The 18,397-nt window shown below is 42.8% G+C and overlaps 2 protein-coding genes across 11 annotated transcripts in view; both read right to left on the bottom strand.

The window, feature by feature from the left end:
* The window catches only part of LOC138206066 (CUGBP Elav-like family member 2), a 32,117-nt gene extending 26,617 nt beyond the window's left edge, over positions 1-5,500 (bottom strand). For 2 of the 10 annotated variants that reach the window (XM_069162542.1, XM_069162546.1), the window contains exons 1-2: positions 5,223-5,314; positions 2,319-3,529 (exon numbers count right to left, since the gene is read on the bottom strand). In XM_069162542.1, the coding sequence (XP_069018643.1) occupies positions 2,319-2,389 (71 nt within the window). In that variant the 5' untranslated portion in view covers positions 2,390-3,529; positions 5,223-5,314. Of the gene's footprint in view, positions 1-2,318; positions 3,530-5,222 lie in introns of all 10 variants that reach the window. The other 8 variants (XR_011178911.1, XM_069162536.1, XM_069162540.1 and 5 more) reach the window with 7 other exon arrangements.
* A 4,473-nt stretch (positions 5,501-9,973) lies between these two features.
* On the bottom strand, positions 9,974-17,995 carry taf3 (TAF3 RNA polymerase II, TATA box binding protein (TBP)-associated facto). The gene is given in 8 exon segments (XM_069162495.1): positions 9,974-11,002; positions 12,379-12,485; positions 12,682-12,774; positions 12,776-12,956; positions 14,113-14,195; positions 14,281-16,106; positions 16,862-17,104; positions 17,634-17,995. Coding segments are annotated over 8 exon segments (2,814 nt in total). The 5' UTR covers positions 17,800-17,995; the 3' UTR covers positions 9,974-10,887.
* Between the last annotated feature and the right edge of the window lie 402 nt (positions 17,996-18,397).

Raw genomic sequence — 18,397 nt, 5'->3', positions numbered from 1 at the left:
AATTTGTTCAACCTTCGATCAGACAACCCCACGCCGGAGATAGGACATGATTATGTGTTTCGAGGCCGTGCGTGCAGCTCCCAGGCCGCTGGTCTCGCAATTATTGCCACGCCAAGCCAGCAGCAGTAGCGGAGGTACAGGTGACAGCCCAGATCAGAGCGCTCCTTCTCTTGGCCTTCAACATCTGGCTGCATGGCATTCACCCACCCACCCACCACCACAACAAAGAGAGCAAGCAGAACAGCTGGTCCCAGCGGCCCCTGGACCAAGTGCCAAGATCCTACACTTCACACAGATATCAACAGCTCCCCGGCCTCAACAAAGGGGATCACTGTGACGCTTAGCTTACTGACATAGCACTACGGCAGCGTTGGCAGCCAAAGGATCATGCTTAAGCCCTGATAGTACCTCTCACTGTCAACAATCAGGGAGATAAATCAATCAAATGCAGCTCGGTCAAGATCTAATCACCACTTCACTGTCTCCAAGTCCCGTGGAGAAGATTGACTTCAAAAAAAAAAAAAAAAAAAATGTGGGAAGTGGGAAATATATCGAATCATTAGTCACATTTAAACCCCATTAAGTTACGCAAGCTTTCCTCCTATGAAGGGTCCAAACGAAGATAGCGCTACAACAAATTGTTTTCATTACCACTTAATTGACCATTATTTCCCCAATCAAATCAACTGTTTGGTCTACAAAACATTTGGAAAACATTTAAAGTTTCACCAGACAAGGTTACACATCTCTAGAGTGCTTGTTTTGTACAATTAACACCATTAAACATAAATAAATGCAGTGTACTGTCCCAAATGATCCAGAAAGAGAGCAAGTCCTCACATTTGATGAACTATAACTACTTAAGGTTTGACGTTTTGGATTGAAAAATTATACTTAACTATCACGACGGCTGCAAATCACTTCCCCTTTTTGTTTTAGTCGTAATCACAGGAAAACTAAATGTAGAGTAATGGATCAAATGTGCAGATCAAGGACTGACCTAGCAACCATCCATCAACATAACACTACCGTGTTGTTGTGACAAAACTCAACAACAACAACAAAAAATAGTTTAAAAGAAACACGTTTCAAAATTGAATCCGTCTTCTCCAGAAGAGCAAAACCATGAAATCAAAAAGACAATATTCCCATTTTGCTGCAAACTACAGAGACTTTTCAAACTCCAAAACATTTAAATTTTAAAACAAGACTTGTAAAAAACAAAAAAGAAAAGCAGGCGGTGGTTTTGGAAATGTTTTTGTCAAACGGGATTAGCCGACATGGTGTCGACGTGAGTTATATATGGACCTCTGTGCTTTGGTGAATACCCCCCTTCCTCCTCCTCTCCCCTTGTTTACATGCCCGGTCACAAGATTTCCATTAATGGCTCAATAATTTAACAAACCACGTGTTTTTCTGCCGTTAAGTAAGCACTCAACATCCAACATGGACGGAGGCGGCTAACCGTGTCAGCTAGCTCGGCCGCTAGCACAAAAACACACGTTCAGGGACGGAAGGAGCTGGAAAAACAACAAAAAAACACACAAAAAACACGCCGATTTTTGTTGTTTTGTTTGTTTAGGTTGGCGACGACGTACATTTAAGAGGAAACTTTGTTGTTTTTTTTTGTGGAGGCAACTCATCCGAAAACAAAGTGTCGGACGTCGGTCCGACACCTTCCGCCTCCACCTCGTCCCAAGAAGCGCGTTGAACACCGGACCGTGAAGGTGGAGGTGTCGTACAGCTGGAGGAAGCGACGGGGGGGAGGAGGAGGGGAGGGGGTTATTTATTTATTTATTATTGATTAAAAAAAAAAAAAAAAAGCTGATATAGGTTTGTTTTTCTGAACCGATACCGAAACGTGTTCTCTCTCCGGAAGCACATGTCACCCGGACTTGTAACGCGCCCAGCTCCAGCTAGCGAACTGCGTTTTTTTTTTTTTTTTTTTTTACGTCCAGTAAAAGCGGTTTAGAAAAAAAAACAACCAAAAAAAACCACAAGAGCTCAGAGCAGCGTTATATTTCACGCATCGTAGTTTTCACCCTCCTTTTTTTTTTTTTAAACATCACGTCAGACAAACAACTTTTAACTTCGAGGTGAGCGAGCGTCGCTTGTTCGTATGATTAGCAACGTTAGCATCCCTGTTAGGCTAACGCTAGCTAACTCCCCTTTTCAACTGTTTCCTCTTTTTTTTTTTAAATATATAAATATATATATAAAAAAAACACTCAAATGTTTACCGGCCGATCGGAAACGCAAATCGATAGCTTCCAAAAAAAAAAATGTAATTTTTTTTTTTTTTTTTTTTTTTTACTTACATCGAGTCGCTCGAAGTCATTAACCGACTTTCGGTGAGAGGGAGGAAATCCAGGTCGTACGTCGAAGTCATGCTCGAAACAACACGCCTGAACAATGAGACGCGACGTCCGCTCCACTCGCAAGAGAAGAGGCTCAACTCCTGCGAGACGGCGAGAAGACGAGGCAGAGCAGGTGCAGGGAGGAGGAGGAGGAGGAGGAAGAAGAGGAAGAGGAGGAGGCGTCTTCTTCAAAACTGCATGAGAGAGAGAGACACACGGAGAGAGAGAGAAAAAAAAGAGAGAGAGAGAGAGAGAGAGAGAGAGAGAAAAGGCAACCGGGTATCCGCCTGATTCCTTTTCCTCCTTATTTCTCTCTCGTCACCGAGTGGAGTAAATTCAGGAAAAGCTGCTGTCACACTGCACACCGAGCTGCTGCAAAGCAGAGGCGTGGCCTCCTCCTCCTCCTCCTCCTCCTCCTCCTCAACACACACACACACCAAAAAAAAAAAAAATAAAAAGGAAAAGAAGTCTGAAAGCGTGCTGGCCGCTGTTCAGCGAGCCCTCGTGTCAAAAAAAAAAAAAAAAAAAAAAAAAAGACTGTAATGACCCTACTGGGACCGCACGTGGTGCTCTAGAGGGACGTCGCTTGACCCATTTTGTAGTTTTATGATCTTTTATCTGCTGTGTAGCGTCACCATTACGTTCCTATAATGACAGATATATCTGCAGCCAAAAAAAATTTAATTAATTAATTTTTTTTTATTTTTTTTTTTAAATGGCCTTTTAGAAGAATACGACTCCGTCAAGGCTTTAATGAGAAGGGGAGAGGAGTCTGTGGATGAGTTAGAGATCTAATGATCCCAAATTGCGGAGCCATTTAAAACGTTTAAATATAGTATCCAGGTCATTACCGTGTGGCTCACTAATGTTGCTCCTGTTTCCACATTTACCCCAGGACTCTAAATTAGGCACCTGTTTTTTTAATTATTATTATTACATCACCCAAATGAATCAGATTATTTCCAGGTTGCTTTCTGCCTTACATTGCAGACAGATACATACATCTCTTCCAGTCAAAAGTGAGATGGTTGAAATGTAGTTTTTCTTGCTGTCCTCAGACTTGCTTTTCCCCAGGGTCATAGGTCACATTCCCCTTTGTGCTGGGCTGTTGTTTCCCTGGGGGAGGAGGAGCCTATCTTCCTTTGTTGTGCTGGACTTGCAGGGCGAGGCCTCTACACATGGGGGAAAGATAGGGGGAACCGTTGTCAAGTGCCATAGCAGGGAGACGGGTGGGGGCTATAGCCTAATTATCAAAGCATTCATTATTGCGCCAGCAGCTGCACAATCCTAAAATATAATTCATAGCGAGTGTTAAGAAGCCCATTTATGAAATCCGCCTTAATCCTCGTATCCATAGCCATTTCAAGGCAACCTGGCACCAATGCCGAGTGTGCTCTGTTAAACAGTGCCTGAAAGAGGTTTGTATGCATAATGCGATAATGCAAACTATTTTTCCATACCGACAAGCCCACTACACACAACATGCATTACCATTTAGCTTGAGGGGCTGCTATAAAAAAAAAAAAAAAAAGGTAGTCTGAACCTCTCTGGAGAATCAGGTTTCATTAAAATGGAGGAAAAATACAATAATGTCATCCCATCTGCAGCATCCACATATTTCCTTTGACTCAGTTACATCTCAGGGGATCTTATTGAATATAGATGTGCTCTAAAAAGGAGCCGGATGCTTGTACAGAGCTGCTCCTGTGCCCTATGTGGGTATGTACAATACATTCAGCAGAGTCCTCTGCAGAGTGTTCCAACACATAACACTTGGCATCCATCTCCTTAGTTTTTCTAGGGGATGTTTGTTGGAGTGAATTTCACAGGTCAATGCCTGCTTGCTGGCACCTTCTAATACAAGGCCTGCTATTTTTAATCTCAGATAATTACTACTGTAATCCTATCATAATCCTACACATGCAGCATGCTTTTGTTGTTTACGTCAAATGTTTTACCCTCATGCAGTGGAGCTGAAGTCCCACTCACACGCCATTTAAATTTGCACCCTTCCGTGACAAACTGCACAGTGTAAAAATAGGTCAGCTTCAAACCCAAAACAGGCCACATCATGTCTTTTTGAACACGTTGCCTTCAACTTGAAAGCACACTTTTTCTTAGCTCTGCCTTTCATGAAATCATTTGTCGAATGGCGACCAGCTGAAGGGCTCTCAAAATGGAGAGAGCGAACTTCATCCTATCATGCTTTACAGAGGAAATCTACTGTGTCAAGATGTACCAAGCACATATAGCACTGCCTTATCAGAGTGAATGGTCCACTGAATTCATGCAAATTCCATCATGTATGTATATGTTTCTTCTTGTGCTTTAAAAAGATAAATGACATCTTTGGCTGTTTTTGACTGAGTCAGTACAGTAAGGCCTGGGATGGTTTCAGTAGACGTCTAATCTCACAGATTGGTCTTTTGGCTTGTGCAATACAAAGATAAACACCTGCGTTACTGACACAATCATCTCTTTTTATTTGTCTTTCATGAAATCATCTGAGCCTTTGGGGAACTTTGAAAAGAAGAGGATGGTAGGTTTAATGACATGAGAATGCTATTAAGTATGATTTTTCTACAGAAAATGCATTTTAAAATTCAAACACTACCTCTTGATTGAATTATTTATTTCAAGGAAAGATGAGTTGATATAAAATGCCAAATTAATTAGATTCAAACACAGATTCCTATAACAAAAAACATATAGAGACACCAGATGAACACTACCCTGCCCACAGGCATAGTCACAGCATGGGAGAACGCCTCAACTGGAAACAATACATCCTGTGACAATATCCATCCCAGACAAAGAGGCAGTCCAAATAGCCCAAATTTGAATGAGGGGCCAACCCCAACGTACCTCATAGGCAGGTCCTCATTCCTGACAGAGATCCCGGCCGCAGAGGGGGGACAGCGCATGCTGTTGGCATACAGACTCTGCACCAGGGCCAGCTCAGAAGAGTGTTCCAACATCGGTACTCTGGAAAAATCCACCCGGTGTAACAGACACTTTCTTCTCTTTCCCTCTTTCCTCTATGTGTTTCTCTCCCTTTCTCTGTCTCCCGCCCACTCTTTCTCCTTGGTTTAGTGCAGCAGAGCGGCGCCCACCCCCTTCGCTGACTGTGGTGGCTGAAATAATCCTCTCTGACAGCTCATCGTGCGCTAATGCATTGTGCTGCCTGCGGCAGCCCAGTTTGCAGGCTGTAAAGCTGTGTCCACAGCACCACTCTTGTACTAATTGACACCCATATTAGGAAAACTTCTGAAAATTGGACATGGATGATTTATTCGCACTGTCAGATTGAGGGGAAATTAGACAAAACATCCACACAGTTGCCACAAGATCTCAGACCTGGTCCAGTTCTGGTTTTGTGGTACATTTCTGTGGATGTTGACATGGGTTTGAATCAGTGCGCTGCTCTAAATAATGGTCAAGGAAACGCAAATGGGTTTCTCAAACCTGGTATCCTTTTAACTGTACCCAGCATAACGGATTTTATCATGAAACATTGTGCTAATCTCTGAGCGCCTGCACAAACTGGAGGCAAACTATTCTCCGTTCATCGAGGTGGGTGTGAATAGCTCACTCTTCCCATCCGTCGGCTGATAATAAACCAGTGGGTGACAAGCAGAGAGCTTTCCATGACAGCCTCACATCATGATTATTATGGAGTAGATCGGGATAAAGACAACCTGATGGAAAATAAGCAAACACTGCAGTTTCCCTGATTCATTAAATAAGAACAGATTACATTACTGCCTCCATTGTTGACTGTTTCAGGCTACACAGTCGACACTGGGACTGAAATGCCTGCAGTTTTTGAAAATTAATTTAGCTGCCTGTGATTATAGTAGAGGCCCACATGTGGGCCTACCTGCACCGCAGGCCATAATGTACTACAATTAGGCATACAAAAGTGACATGTATGTAATTCTACGGGACAAAAGTTCTCTACATTACATTCAAACATACTAATAATAATATAGCATATAAAAGAGACTCAACACAGAGTTTGATCAAAAGATGCCTTCCATCTTCATTTGCATTTAATAGAGCTCATTTGCCTGCTGTATGTTTTGGGCCACAGTTGGGAATACGAAATCAGTTTCTGAAGCTGCTGAATATTGCAGAACACATATTCCCTCCTACCTAACACATGAATGTCTCGCTGCTATTTTCGCCATCCAACAAAAAAAAAAAAATTCAAAGTCATTTATCATAATATTCTTTTTACACAGGAATTGAATCTAGGTCTCACTATCCCAAAGGTGTTGTGTCCCATTAGAGTAGCATGACATTAAGCAGGAAAGTCATCTTAAACAGGGTCATGTCAGCGTGTGCTGGTATCACAGTTAAGACAACCAGCATGAAGGGGATCCAATTCCTCTGATCATGGCACAGAATCCTCTTCCTTTCAGCCCGGCTCTTTCTGCTGACATGAATATTTTAAACACTGATGTTGAAATCCAGTTCCTTATGATGTGTTGCTGCTTAGCATGACTGTCAGAGCCACGAGCGTCTCGTAGCGCACATAGTAACTGAGAGTCTTTCCTCCAGCTCTGATCTACCAACACGTAAGAGCACTAAAAACGTTTGGCATGATAACGTTGTGTGTGCTGAACCTTTCCAGCTGGACCTGAACACAGTAAAGACTGTAGACATTCACTGTAATGCGAAAGGGAGTGTCGGTGGGTTTCAGGGTATGCTGCGGCTGAAAAACAAGATGCACTCATCCCTGCCTTGTAATAAGACAAATAACAGCGCACGTTTGAAGCACTGCAGGTGGCCTCATGATGAGTGAAAGCAGCCATCAGCTTTCCCTTTTTTTACCACTTGTTATCTCTCTTGGGACTATTTGAACAAATAAACACTGTCTGTGTTTTTGTGGGTTAAAACTGAAACTGTTACAGCTCAGTGAGCACCGTGCTCTGTAGCATGGGCTAATACCAAGTCCTGCTCGCATAAGTTTTAACACTAAACTAGAACATCTCTTGAATTTGAAATATACTGCTAAAAAAAAAATAAAGGGAACACTTAAACAACACATCCTAGATCTCAATGAATGAAATATTCCACTTGAAAATATTTATTCATTACATAGTGGAATGTGTTGAGAACAAAATAACGCAAGTCATGTATATGACCGGTTCATAAGCAGTGGACACTGGAGGGAGGACGCTGAAATCTTGCTCACATCACCAGTTTACTGACACAGACACAAGAAAAGATTATAACGATAACATGATGAATACATTGCTGAGCTTTACAATAGTTCAATCTTGTGTTTAAATATAGTCCGTGGGTTGTTTTGTAGATATTGTCAACACCAAAGGGGGTCATGTGGAAGCAGGGACAGAGATTTGGTTCTGGTTCTTATCGAGATGGTTCTGCAGTACATCACACTTGGGTTACAGACGCTGGTCTGAGAAAAGGTTGTAAGGTCATTTGGGTATTCTGTCAGAGAGAGTGTAGGGGAGTCAGAGGTGATCGTCCATCCATGCTTTTGGTCCATTAGTGTTAGTCCGGACAGAAATACAGATTCTCATTGTGACAGCTGAAGTTCCGAAAAGGTGATAAAAAAATGATTTTGATTCTGGGAAAGTTTAAAGTAAGAGGGGTTTTATGACCTGGAAGGATTGTCCCAGGTCCACACCTGTGGTCCTCAGACAGAGAAAGGTCAGACAGCCTGGCGTCTTTGGCTGAAGGGTTGCAGAGAGGGTAGATGGCTGATGGACCTGGAGGAAGGAATGTTTGGGTCTGTCTGCTGCAGCAGCAAATCCTCAGCATTAATTCCTAATTATGATGCATCTGGATGAGGTGTGAACATTTTTACCTGATAAGAAAGAACGATTTTTTTTTTTACGCCAGATGTGCCACAGCTCCATCTTTACAGGCACTGGACAGTAAAAGATATGATCCAACAGATGTTAGCAGCAAGCTTTGACTGCACGAGACATGACACCAGACTGTGTGATTGAAGAGAGACACACCCACAACCATGAGTTAGCATCTTAGCACGGGCGTGCTCAGAGGATCCTGATGTGACATTCTTTGCATTTTATTTCATATACAGCCTTATATTTTTCTCAACAGTTACCTTTTGGTTAAAACTTCACTTATTTGCAAATAATTTATAACTGAAGTGCTTTATTAGAAATTTAACACACTGCACTTCCCCTTTCTATCTCTGTGTGCTCATGATGCATGACTGAATGCATTTCATATGATTAAGAACCTACACCACATTGAAATGTCAGTTTACTTTGCATGGGCAGAAGTCATTTTACTTCCTCTTTTTCTCCTTTGGTCTCACATCATTTTTTCCACTTCCTCTTCAATTCGGTGTTATCGGAAGACACTGAAGTAGATTTCCATCAGGGCCATGTCAGGACTGACACAGTAGAAAGGGAGAGAGAAGTGAAGAAGTGAAAGGAAGCAGTGAGGTGTGAGTTCACTGTCCAGAAAACAGAACATTTATATCAAATTCAAAGTGAAACTATGATGGTTGTCTCTGTGGTGACTAAACAAGACAACTGAGTGAATCAGTGATTGGTGTGGCTCATTCTCTTTTAATTAAATAAGGATTCAACTGAAATAAACAGCAATTAAGACAAGAAAATATATAAAAGTAAGCTTATTTCCACTGCAACAATACACCATAATTAAAGAATGAATGTGAACACAAGATATAATAAAGGTAGTCCATGCCTTTAGTCTCATTACAATGAACGAAACATGCCCCTGCTCTGGTCATCACGTCACTAAACAACTGAATGGCTTTGCACTCAAATAGATTTCTAATACGCTATAATATCAACCCATATTGATCCCAGAAATATGTACAGTAGAAACACAGTAAAGTTGCTAAAGACCTTCCAGATTTCAGTATGGGAAGTCACTGATGACTAACAATGAAACCGTCTGCCGAGTCCTCTTCCTGCAAACCTTTGTTGCACTTAACTTCAAAAAGTGGAAAATGTGACATCACACATGCAGAGCCTGCTTCATTAAAAGTACAGTCCACTGATAACTCAGGGAAACATGTTCTACGATCTGATCAGAAAACGGTCTCAACAGCTTCTGAGTGGCTGTAAATTACATTAACAGTCCCCATCGTTTGTAGGGACTCTCGTGACGGACGCCACTTCTAGACCTGTTTTTTGCTTCGAGGATTCCACCTGTTACATTTCTTACATTCATAAAATGGTGAAACACATTTCATGTGAGCCTGCTGGGTCGCCTACACCGCATGGGCGGCATGCCAGAGTTTCTGTGCAGGAAGAATGACACCCTGTGGTCGTTCAGGGAAAGGCAACAAAGGCTACAAATGACAGAAGACGTCTTTAGAGACACTCTGGGAATGTTCTTCACAATCCAAAATGAACCTCTTGAATAAGCTTCGTGTTGTGATGTTAGCTTCAAGTTCTCTCCCACAGCAGGTGAGCCGTAGAATAACAAGTTCGCCGAGCAGCCTCATATCTAGGGTATATGCATCACACAGACTGCTGCAAGGGAGGATACCTGGACGTGATCTGTAAACAACTGCATACAGCGTAGACGCATTCAGAGTCTGAGATGAGCAGGAACAAAATTCAACCCACGAAACTCAGTTTGTTCAAATATTTTCAATCTATTTTTAAACAGCAAATGAAAACAAAACAAAAAAAGCATAAATGTGGGGAAACGTGCACGGGTTGAAAATAAAATGCGGATGCACCGAAGTGTTGGACCAGTCCGTGTAGTTTTAACGGTAATGAGCTTTATGTCTTAAAGTCTGTAAGTACACAGACTGTTCATCTTTAATATTGAAATATCAGCGAAATGAGTTACATTACAAGCACAGCTACAGTATAACTCCAGGTCTAATCCATGTGAAGAAAAAAATACAAACTATAAATTTAAAAATTTTACAGAAATTACAGAAAATCATTCAATTTAAAAACCAATATCTGAAAATGGATTTAACAAGTCAGAATCCTAAGAACAAAATCCACTTGGCTTGGAGGTTGGTATTTACACATTTATACATGCCTGATGCCATCATCATTATATACATGACATTTCAATGATATTGCAGGAAAGTGGAGGAAGGTTTGACATACAGGTCATTCCTTTTGTGGCAACATGAAGGAAACAAATAAAGACGACACATTAGTTGTTCTCTCTTCTGCTTTGACACAGAGTTGAGCTCGGATCTCATAGACACTATCACAGTCTCCTTTGACAGACATAATTGTCAGGATCTCCTACGACTGGGCATCCAAAACAACAAGCAAACAATTTACAGGTGAAAAAGGGAAACCCACAGTGGCCACGTGAGAACTAAGGCTGAATATGTGCTGGTTAAAGCAGGCTTTTTTCAACTCACAATGCATCGTTGCTGATATCATTATAAAAAAATCATCGGAAGTTTTTATCAGCTACAGTTTTAACTTTCTTTTTTATTATTTTACAGCAGTGCCATGAGTGTTCAGTGATGGCTCGAGTCCAAAAAAGTCCAAAATATGTGCTTTTTTGCATAGTCTCAATGCGGTTTGTGTTTCCTTTTCTTGTGTTTTTTGTCCTTCTTCTTGCTGGAACATTTAACGCAGAACCACTGTTGGTCCTCGGGAGGCGCTGTAGGGATCCCAACACACAGCCTGAGCAGACAAGAACAGAAGAGAGTTCAGGTGAGTGATAAGATGGTGAGGATGCCTTATTTATGTCCCACCCACATTCGGTAAAGGCCAGCTCTACTCTGCCTCTGGTTGGCTGGTAGTCGTTGCCTTCGTTGGTTAGCAACAGACATAAGGAGTGAGATGGTGGTCAGAGCCAGTTAGAGGGGCTGAATAAGGGTGGGAAACATTACCGCAATGAGGACGTAGCTGATTTGAATATTTCGATCAGGTATATAACAGCACATGTAAAAGCCTCAGGCAGTGAGAGGACCTTCAGTTCGGTATGAGAAGTTCTTCAGATCAGTGTGACCAAAGTATTACTGCTTGCCAAAGGAAAGGTGGATATGTACTATACAGGCCTACAGATGTCCTGAAAACTATGAGGATGTGTCATACATTATTAGACAACAAGTTACTCAACCAATTATGTACTTTCTAATAAAACAGACGCAGGTTTAATATGACAATGAACTGATGAACCACGGCCTCTGGGAGACACTTTACATCCCTGCTCGCCAGGACAAACTACTTCAACGACTATTTTTTTTTTTACTACTGCTCCTCTGTGAATCTATAAATGTTACCGTGCCTTCATGTTTGTTCAGTGACTGACTATGTTGTGGCTGTGTTTTTGATGCCGTTACAAAGTTTATCTGAACCAAATTCAATCAGCTCCTCTGTGTGGTCGTCATTAAAGTAAATAAATAAATACATATGAGAAAGCTTAATACTGTCAAACCACCACTTATGTGGAACATTTGTAAAACCTCAACAGTTCCATACGGACTGCTTTGGTAGTGGGACAACTGTCAAGCATGGTTTGGGGGTAATGGCAACATAAACCAGAACTGGATCGATTTTGTGAGCATTATGGTTTCATTGTAAGAACCGATTACACTGGACAAAGAGTGGAACTGACAAACACCCAGATTTATCAGTTATAGTGTTTGAAGCTCAATAAAATGCTTATTGACAAGAGAGTTTCATCTTTATAATTTTTTTTTTTTTTTTTAAATCTGCATTTGTAAATATGCACAATAAAGTCTTTTATAGTAGGGATGACGCACTACTGATGTATTGACATTTTGTTAACAACAGACTATTGGCCAACATTTCAATGGTGTAATGATTCATTACACCATTGAAATATGTGACTCATTTTTACATCTTTTCAAAGTAAATGACAAAATGTCTACATTTGTGTTTTATTTGGTTTTGTTTGCTGTGCTGAAAACAAACCAAACTGTGAACCCATGGATTTTCTTAAATACATGTATGATGTTATTAAAACACAACATGGAATAAAAGAGGCTCTTGAGCGAGAGAAGAAGAAGAATGCAGGCTCGTAAAAATCTTACCAATGATACCAGTCGTCACAGTCGTCACATCCTATCATGGGACTGCCGTCATCTGGTTTGTTGCATCCGGGACAAATCCAGATCTGGTTTCCCCATTCATCTCGAATCTTGGATGAATACCGACAACAGAAAGCATGAGCAACACGCCACTCCACAACAGCACACATTTTACGGTCTGTAAAATAACTTGAATAACCACGTGCGTTTAATCCTGGGTGTAATTATTTTACTGTTCTCATAAGCTGGAAAAACACAGGTAAAGCTGAAGCTTGCCATACAAATATTTTAAGTATGAGCACTCACCACATATGTACTGACGGTCTCCGTTACTACGCTGCGGACCGGTGTTTTGATGGAAGCGGCGAGAGGAAGCATAGGAGATGGGGAGAGCAAAGACGACGATGGGGGAGGAGCGGGTGGAAGTGGAGAGGGGGGGTGGGGGCAGAATGGGTACGACGGGGGAGAGTATTGGGGGCGGCGGCGGTGTGCGAGGACGATTCCCAGGTCCTGACTTGGCCGCGGGGGTCTTGGGCGCAGGCGTCTTGGGCTCTGAATTTGGAACCACCTTGCTGATAACACTGGTGATGGATGGAGACAAACACAAGTTAGCATGAACAGAGGACTTCTTTATCCCCATGCTAGCTCACGATACTGTATAAGGAAAGGATTCAATGAGCCACTAAGTGAATTAACCGTGTGGTAATATGTCAGGCTTTTGTGTACACTTTACAGCGCACTATAAAAATCCACAATATGGAACACGTGGGGCATTTTAAAAACAGGCTTTTAAATAATTGTGTTTTAAAATGTTTTGCCAGAATAAAGTTATTTCTATTTGTTCGTTCACGGCTATATTTCAAGTCGTCCTTTGTATTTTGTTTTTGTATTCATATATAATATTTCATATTCCTTAAAAATGAGATCTCTACATCAATGGCTGTTGCCTCATAAACCCAGGTTACATATTTAATGCCAGTGCAATTACTGACTTTTGGCATAGATACCAAAAAAAAAAAAAAAACTCATTTCAAATACTTTGAGCGATATAAACATTTTCCCCTACCAAACCCATTTTTAATGAAAAAAAGAAGCCAAAGTTCTCATATTGTACATACAAGAACGCTGAATAATTTTTTTTTTAAAGAAACTGGCCCCATTTTCATTCATATCAAATCAAATTTTGCCCAAAAAACTAACAAGCTTTAGTTGTTTACTTGACAGGGTTCAATGTATAAAACAACGACTATAACAGTGCAATAATCCTGCAGACACACTTCAGACGGTCCTAAAGAAAGTATTGAAGTTTGATGCACACAACTAGTAAGAGAACCTTGTGTTAGATGCAAAGCGGAGATATGTTACCGATATAATGAAATCGAAAAATGCAACATATCGGCCGAAATGTGGTGATCAAACACCTGTGACAACGTTAAACTTCATTGTCCAAAATGTCATCAATGCACTGAAACAGTGAACTTCACTGGAGATGTAATAATTATAAATAACTATACATTTAAAAACACAAATAGAACAGGTTTTAAACTACTCCAAGCATCTTTTCTTTTACATTTCTCCAAGACAGAGTTTTCCTCTCAGACAACGTATACACAGACACCGATACACACGAAACAGGCCGATATTGGCTGATAAAATCGACCACCCAATAAATCAGTCAGGTTTAGTGATGTTAAATATTATCAGAGGTATCTATTGAACTCTTCCTTCAGTACTTACATTTTGTCCTGGCCTGCTCCGACCCTCAGGGTCAGTCTGGGGATGACTGGAGATGGTAAGGCTGCTGGAGTGTCTATTTTCACCTGCGGAGACAGGAAGGTCGAGGTGACTGTCAGTGACCCTCGAACACACAGACACAATCACAAAATGAACCAAAATATAAGTTACCTTTTCCAACCGGATTCTCTCTTTTTCTTTCTCTTTCTCCTTTTCTCGTTTCTCCTTTTCCCTTTCCTTTTCTTTCCTCTTCTCTTCTTTCTCCCTCTCCTTCTCTTTGGCCTTCTCCCGCTCCTTGTCCTTCTCCTTATCTTTCTTTTTCTTCTTCTCCTTCTTGTCTTTCTTCTTGTCTTTCTCCTTGCTCTTCACATCCTTGTCCTGGAGGATTGGGGCCAAAGGAGGCAGCATGGAGGGCATGCGCAGGCAGCTGGAGGGGCTGAACAGTGCTGGGACGTCACCCAGAGTGAAAGGGGGTATTACAGGTTGCTTCTTGTCATCCTTGCTCCTGTCTTTCCCCTTGTCCCTCTTATCTTTGTCCTTTTTACTTTTTTCTTTATCCTTCTTTTTGTCTTTATGTTTCTCCTTCTCCTTCTTAGGGCCGTCTCCATCTCTTGATTTGATCTTGATGGAGCCCTCAGGTAGAGTGAAGTCTCGCGGAAGAAAGAGTTCGTCGTCCTTTACTCCAAACTCCTTCCAAGACATCTTGCCATCCCTGGAAAAGTCCTTGTTTTTATCCTTGTTCTTCTCTTTATTCTTCTCTTTGAGCTTGCTCTTATCCTTCTCCCGATCCTTGTCCTTCGGTTTGTCTTTCTCTTTCTTCTTCATCTTAGTTTTGAGCTCCTTCTTCAGCTTCTTCTTGACGTCCACTGATGACACAGTCTTGTTCTTCTCTTCAAACACCTTGAGCAGAGGTTCAGGCGTCGGCGGTGAGGCTGAACCCGACGACACATACTCCGGCAGGTTTTGAGGGGCTGCGGACGGACCCCCCTGGTTGACCTTCCGGATTACCTCATTGATTGAATCGTCCATAGTCCAATTTCCGAGCCCTGCGTGTGCCTGCAGGTGCAGCGGCGTTGACGTGTCCTTTAACAAGTTTCCGACCCCAATAGGAAGTTTAGGTGTCGACGGCTCCATTATGGTCAGTTTCCTGGGGCTGGAGAAGCCGTTGCTATCCGAATCAGAGCCTGAGGAGAAAGCGAAGGGATCAGGTTCCCGCTCAGCACATGCTCGAGCAATCACAGCATCAATCGAGTCATCAATGGCTGTGTTATCAGGCTCTAATTTCTTGAACGGACCTTCAGCTAAGTCCCTGTCCTCTAAATTCTGACGCATGTGAATGTTTTCTTTGCCCATTCTCTCACTCAGCGCAGACAGCGGCAGCTTATGTACACTATCTGTCTTACTCTGAGGTTGAGATGCTTTCGCTGAGACCATCTTTGGGCTCTTCGGGCTTTTAGGACTCTTCGTCCTGCCCGGGGATTTCTTCCTTTCCTTCGATGGTTTTGGAGAATGGATGGGACTGCCGACCACCGGAACAGGAACGGCGCCTTTAGGGGACTTAGTCCGTTGTCTGCCCGGAGATGAGACCTTCTGCTTTCTTCCCGGAGTGGTGAGGCCCTTTTGATCAGAGTGTTTTGGTATTACCGGCTGAGGTCTGAAGGAAGGCAGGGTTCCAGGTGGCGTTTCAGGTGACAGGGGGTCAAGGCTGTCGTGAGAAGGCAGCATGCCTGGGGGAACTCGCTGCGGGTTGAGAGAGGTAAGGGGCTCCCTGGGCTCAACCCCCCACTCTGGGCTGAGGCCAGGGTACATGCGTGGTCTCTTGGAGGTAGGCATCATGCCCATGGCTGAATCGGGACTATCCAGGTGCCTCTTTAGCGGGTGGTTCTCATCATTGACCGCCTCATCTTCATCGATTTCCTCCTCGTCCTCTTCCAGTGCCACCTGCATAGCTTCAGCTGAGGTGCCCATGTCAGCAGGGACCTCTTCCTCCTCCTCTTCTGTAGAGGAAAGGGACAAAAAAATAAATAAGTCAAGCACTGTTTCCAATTAAGTTTATAGTAGGGGTGTACCATGTCATAGCATTCACAATAATATCAATATAATGTCTAATATGAATTAAAAAAAAAAAAGAAGTTCATATAGTAATAACTTATTGACTTAATGACATCATACCGTCACGCAGTGTAACGGTACAACACATTGTGCAACTTGCGTACAACAATAACAAACCTGACTGACATCAGCTATAATCAATTCAAAATCTCACTCTCGCTCTGAGCTACTGTTGTTATTTACAAACTGAATAACTAAATTTCAGGCCCTTATGACCCACCACTACTTCCACCAATTCCCACAACCACAAAAATGTACGTGTACCAAGACATGTACAGATTATTTTTGGTATGCCATTCAAACAGACATGGGTTACCGAGTGCAGGGTGATGAGCAAAAGCAGCAATTTTATAAATATAAAATTAGATTTACAACACAACAAAGGGAGCAAAAAGTAAACGTTTTATATACTCTGTATTACACCGCAGATTAATATGACAAACCTACAATAAACTTCTCACGGAAGTTATCCTTTTCTAAAAAAAAAAATATTTTAGGGATGAAGATGTAGTTTGTGGTGCTGTTGAACCGTACGCTGAGTGTTTTTAATATTGTGTCAAAGAAAACCCATAACTTTTTTTAATTTTTTTTTTAGCAAATACTCAAAAGTAATGTGCATAGTACTCGTACATGTACTGACCTTCTTGTAAGGAGACCAGGGGTGGCAAGTAATCTGGAATGTAATCCTTTCTCTCCTCTGCGTCCCGGGCTCCTGGCTGGGGAAACTGCAGGACGTTGTTTTTGCTGACAGGAAAGAGCGGCGTTTGATGGGTGAAGGCCACCGGCTCCAGGTTGTGGACGTAGTCCTCCAGCTCGCTCAGACTCACCCCGAGCAGTCTGAAAGCCTGGCTGACATCATCCAGCACCGGATCTGTTCTTCCATCTGAAACGCAAAATTAAAAAAAATAAAAAAAATAAAATTAAAATAAAAACAACAACAACAACAACAAGCTGTTAAACCGTGTGCGCCTCTTCTTGTTATGAGCTGCGCTGTCAGGGTTGATTGTAGCCCGGGGCTAAAGTTTGTGCCTGCACGCAACAAGGAGGTGGTCTCTGCCCGGAGCGACGAGCGGCGCTCAACAGGTTTCAGGTCATTTTACAGATCAGACAAACACTCAGGCAACCGAGTCACGGGAAGATCGAGGACTTCCAGCAGCTGGAGGGGGGGAAAGCAGCGTCACTCTCCCCCCCCTCCCAAAAAAACAACAACCACAACAATACATGGAAGCTGCTAATAAAGCTTTGAGGCTACTGTACTTTTTTTTTTTGACACATCCACCGTTGCTAGAGGGCGCCAGATCCGGGACCGCGTAACAACAACGTGATCGACCGCTTCTTGGGGGTTTTTTTTTTTTTGGGGGGGGGGGGGGGGTGTTAATAAAGTAATCGAGAGTACCACACGAAGCACTTACACAGCTCGGAGTAGCGATGGCAGACCCTGGCCAGCTGCTGGATGTATCTATGCAGCACATCGGACAGCAGATCGCACGCAGTGAGCTGAACCGCATCCCAGCCCAGAGCCTGGCAGATCTGCGCCACCGAAACACGCAGCAGCGAGCGGGCATAGCTCTCGCACATCTCGCTGACTTTGTCGCGGTATTAATACCGGTCAGTTCCTCTTCGAAAATGTGCTCCCGGTCTTCATGTTTCGCGGAACGCTCGACGGGGTTTGGGAAAACCCACGACCGCGGCTGATTTCGGTAATCTACTTCAGTAAATATATTGGCGCTTTTGGCAGAGACGCCATCTTGATTTCATCGATAGACCCATCCCCGAAATCTACACTGCGCATGCGGACAAGTGAGCGTCTGCCTCCACAGCTGTGGGGCGGTTCTTGACGGTTTGAGCATGCGCGAGGAGGCCTGGCTGAGGTCGGTACATGGAGCCGGTACGTAGTCCCGGGCCAACTGGGAAGTGTTCACTGTGGTCATGCACGTCAAGGACGAGCTGTAAACACGCTAATGGTCACTTACGCAGGAGCAATTTAAACTTGCAGAGCACACCAACGACCAATTTCACACTGGAGTTGGAGAAAACACCGTCGACTGTCTGACTACTTCCTGTTTGTGACCTCTGTGTTAGGTTAGGTTAGGTTAGGTTAGGTTAGGTTAGGTTAGGTAGTTACTTTATTAACCCCCGAGGGGACATTTTTTCGCTACAGCAGCATACAGAAGCA

Source organism: Embiotoca jacksoni, unplaced genomic scaffold, assembly GCF_022577435.1.
Source record: "Embiotoca jacksoni isolate LCO1_2020_lvr unplaced genomic scaffold, fEmbJac1.0.p SCAF_3, whole genome shotgun sequence".
Taxonomy (NCBI): Eukaryota; Metazoa; Chordata; class Actinopteri; family Embiotocidae; genus Embiotoca; species Embiotoca jacksoni.
This window is presented reverse-complemented; position numbering and strand designations above follow the sequence as displayed.